At 32.4% G+C, this 4,528-nt stretch overlaps 1 protein-coding gene across 4 annotated transcripts in view; it reads left to right on the forward strand.

The window, feature by feature from the left end:
• The window catches only part of LOC108731518 (uncharacterized), a 2,965-nt gene extending 846 nt beyond the window's left edge, over positions 1–2,119 (forward strand). Inside the window, exons 2-6 of one of the 4 annotated variants that reach the window (XM_018461872.1) lie at positions 304–438; positions 878–1,089; positions 1,402–1,585; positions 1,659–1,863; positions 1,946–2,119. In XM_018461872.1, coding sequence (XP_018317374.1) covers positions 1,476–1,585; positions 1,659–1,863; positions 1,946–2,050 — 420 coding nt within the window. In that variant the 5' untranslated portion in view covers positions 304–438; positions 878–1,089; positions 1,402–1,475 and the 3' untranslated portion in view covers positions 2,051–2,119. Of the gene's footprint in view, positions 1–303; positions 439–831; positions 1,090–1,401; positions 1,586–1,658; positions 1,864–1,945 lie in introns of those variants that run through there. The other 3 variants (XM_018461873.1, XM_018461871.1, XM_018461874.1) reach the window with 3 other exon arrangements.
• The last annotated feature ends 2,409 nt before the right edge of the window (positions 2,120–4,528 follow it).

Raw genomic sequence — 4,528 nt, forward strand, 5'->3', positions numbered from 1 at the left:
AATATTAATAGTTAAATATAAAATATTAATAATATTAATAGTTAAATATAAAATATTAATAATATTAATAGTTAAATATAAAATATTAATAATAATTAATATAATAGAAACCCAGGTAGCAAGCTAAGTCATTTTGACGTCAGCTTGCTACCAGGGAAGGCTACAAGTCAGATAATACGTATTAATTGATAACAAATAAGTATTATAAGCATAGACACAAATTATACAATAATTATAAACAGACGTTTCGACCACGTTTGGGAGGTTCAAAAGAACCTTCTTTCATAATTATATTTTTTCTAGCAACTGAAGTGCGGATACTGTGGATGGCTACTGAATATTGCTTGTCAAAATTTATGGGAACATCGGTGCTTTGCGAGTTATGATGAGAGAGAAAGTCTAATTAATGTTGATCAAAACTCAATTGTTACTATATCGGTACAAAATTTTTTTTATAATACTTTAAATTAAGAAGCGCCATAACGGTCAGAACGTTAAGATGTTGAACTATTGTAAATTCATTTAAATGAATTAATTTCAGAAATGATAATTGCGTGCCGATATGGTTGTCGGACTTTCAACGCAATCAAATCTGAAAATATTAATAATCCCCCCAAATTTCCCAACTTAAAAACTGTAATAAACTTATTGCGAAAAATAATGCCTCGGCCGGGAGTCGAACCCGGATCTCTTGCATTCCGTGCGAGCGTCCTAAGCCTTTAGACTACCGAGACCTTAGCATTATTCTTCGCAATAATTGATATATATAGAGAGTTACGCATTTCTCGGCGCGCGTGTATAAACAATAATAAGATTTTTTATAATGCTTGTTAAAACATGTCTTGAGTAAAGTAATATTAAAAAGTCTGCCTTGCAGTAAGAACTGTCAATGTAAATAATACTCAGAGCTTGCAGCAATCGCAACCATCAGCCCAGTCTAATACATCAGCTCAGTCTAATGACATTGATGAACATCTAATAATGGATATTATGGAAAGATCACCATTATTTGATCATAGAGTTGATATGCGAGAACGATCAAAATTGAAAAAAAAATACATTATGAAGAAATTAGAAATATCCTTGGTGGTATATTATAAACACACATTTTTAAAAATAAATTTCCCAATACTGTTATTAAAAAGAGCTATGGCTTTAATAACAACTTTTCCAGAGAGTCATATTTCACAAGAATTACTATGTTTACACGGCACGCTTTACGCCGAAGTTATAACATCGATGTTATGAAACTGGCCAATCATAGCTGTTCCTCTGAAGAATGGAATGACTGTGATTGGCCAGTTTCTTAACATCGATGTTATAACTTCGGCGTAAAGCATGCCGTGTAAACATAGTAAATGTCTTCGTAATAAAATTGAACTTTGTATGCCTATTCTACAGGTATTATGTCAATTGAAGAACTGTAAAAAAAGTGGAAATATCATCGCGACTGCTATGTAAGAGCTAAAAAAAAGATGAAAACATATGTTCCTAGTGGATCTGGCGCATTATCATCAAATTTAAAAAATTTTTATCGATATTTTGAATTAATGAAGCCTTTGGATGATACTCTTCAAGCAGAATCGTAAGTCATTTAAGGAATGAGCAAATTTATATTATATATCGTATTCTCTCACAATAATTAATATTTTTTACAGAACAATAAGTACGTTATCAATAGAATCACAGCCTTCTACCTCTGACGAAAATACTTCTGGATATTTATCTACTGTTGAGAGTATAATATCGCCTAATTTTGAAAATTCTGTAGGAAGTAATGATATCGCCATATTTCAATCGCCAACTCCACTTCTAAATCGTCCATCTCGAACTCCGACTCCTAATTCAAAACAAACACTAAAAGTATGTAACATGAAACTATGCATCATATTTATCTTATACAAAATCATTAATCTTGTAAACTTGTGATCATTTCTAATTATAGAGCGAAAATTATCAGAAAATGATCAATCATCCACATAGAATCACCTTTATTGAACATCTTAAATATGCCCGTTCCACAGATGGATGCAGTAGATGGATTTCTTAAAGTATTAGGAGAAGTTTTACGGCGACTGCCATATGAGAAACGTACTACATTACAATTAAAATTACTTACAATGGCTGTAAATGAGGAATTGGAATAAATTAAACGTTATTTTTAAATATTTATAAGGAATGTATTATTATATGTATTGTTAAATATGTATTATTATATGTATTATAAAAAATAAAATTATTCGAATATTAATAAATAAATTTTGCATGATATATATAACAGTTTATTTCTAAAATCATTTTGTAAAACTTTTTCCCATTGTCATGCAACTAAACCATGACCTTCAAAATGTGCAGCAAATGTATTTCTTATTACATTTGCACTTTGCGAATGAAAATTGGTTCCAATATTTCCTGAGTCTATGAGGCCTGTAAAAACATTACAATGATGTGAGTGCATTGTAGAATAAACTCATTCTGCAACTGGTTTTTGCAGCTCACGTTTCATTATAAAATTGTAAACAGCATGTTGCTTGTATAATTTTTTTGCAAGTAGAAATAGACGCTATAATTGGTTTTCTGAAGATTCTCCACCTCGCTGCTAATATTCCAAAGGCATTTTCTATAACACGTCTTGCTCGACTAAGTCTGTAGTTAAAGATTTTTCTCGTTTTATTGAGTTGACTTCAGGGAAATGGTCGCATCATGTACGTTTTTAAAGGAAAAGCTTCATCTGCCACAATCACGTATGGTAAAACAGGTCCATTATTTCCAATAATATCTGGTGGTGGTATTCTTATTAAATTTTCTTCCAATGCTTTATACAAGTTGCTGTTTCTAAACACTCCACCATCACTCTGACGTCCTTCAGCTCCAATGTCTAAGAAAGTAAAGCAATACTCTGTATCACAAACAGCGAGCAAATTTAAACTATGGTATGATTTATAATTATAATAAGTTGAGCCACTGTGTGTGGAGGTGCCTGTAACAAGAAAAATGAAGTTTTCTAAAATATGAAATTATTATTAAATAAAATTTTGAAAAATTAATACCTGAATCATAATGTGTTTTCCATCTACAGCGCCTATGCAGTTAGGAAAGTTCCACCGATTTTCAAATTTGTTAGCAATCTTCTTCCAAGTATCTTCACTGTATGAAGGAAAAACTTTATCTTTTAACACCATCCAGATTGCTTCATAAGTTTCTGACACAATTTTCGAAATGGTATTGTGTCCAACTCGGTATGCATAAGAAAGTGATTTCATGCTATCACCAGAAGCTAAATAGCGCAAATTTCCAAACGTGTGTTTGCAGGTATTGGCATTCGAATACATTCCTGCACTATAAGTGGTTCCACCAAAGTTAATAATTCTTGATACATTTTCATGTTCATACGAAAGTAATTAAAAAATTGATTGTCATTGTGGAATTGTAATTCTTTTACAAGATTATCACTTGCTCCTTGAAGTAATCGATTTTCATAAGAAAATATTGGATGAACCCAAAATTTACGTACAGCTGGTCGTTGATTTCGCTTATTTTTTTTTATTAATAACCAAATAGCTATTAATTTTCGCAATTTTAAATGTACAGCTGAACCATCAACGGTGTTCGAATACATTTGCTGACGAAATGCACAAATATAAAACAATAAATCATTTGAATTCATATTTGTGACGATATAAATGTATAGTCAGAACAGATTTTTCTTTAATTGACACCTGTATCTCGGAGCAAGTCCTACAGAAGTTAATACGACTATCTGTAGAAATGTGTGTGTGCGAACAGTATGCGAATTTGTTATCCCTCCTGTCCCATGATGCGTTTTTATAAATAGCGTAACCAATGAATTTGGGTATTTGGCTTTCCATCATAGAACTCTGGGAGAATATAGAAACATGATTGGTTTTTGCGCATACGCAGGCTACTTTTTACGCATGGGACAGTAGGAGATCTATTTATGCGTAGCGGAAAAGGCGGATTGCTTCTGATTGGTTACGCGGTTACGCGATACGCGACAAATACGCCTCATGGGACTCCACCATTATGGTTACTGTTAGGGGCGTTAAGGCTGCCGCACACAAAATTCCGTAACAATAACCGTAAGACGTGAACTTAAGCCGATAAGCCAATCAGGATATAGCTTTAGAGCTACGTAATCTAACGGAAACAGAAATAGCAGTAAACTTATTCATTAAGCGAATTTCAACCGGTTGAAATTTCTACGTAACGTTACGTGTAGGTAATTTGTATATAGATGTTGGACAGGAACCAAGAGTTGATGGTATATCTGTAGTGTATCGAATCTATGCCTACTATGTATTTTCATTGATATCTGTGTTTGAATCGAGATTCCCTGTAGCCGGCCGTGTATTTGGGTAAGTTTCGTATTTGAAAAACTAATTTTTATTAAAGATCTACGTTTTTTTAAATAAAGTTAGTTTAGAAATTGTTACTAGAGATGTTCACACACAAATGTTCACAACACGAATGTGAGGTTATTTGTGTGTGAACATATGTATTTTCTACA

Source organism: Mycetomoellerius zeteki, unplaced genomic scaffold (assembly GCF_001594055.1).
Source record: "Mycetomoellerius zeteki isolate Tzet28-1 unplaced genomic scaffold, Tzet1.0 scaffold134, whole genome shotgun sequence".
Lineage (NCBI taxonomy): Eukaryota > Metazoa > Arthropoda > Insecta > Hymenoptera > Formicidae > Mycetomoellerius > Mycetomoellerius zeteki.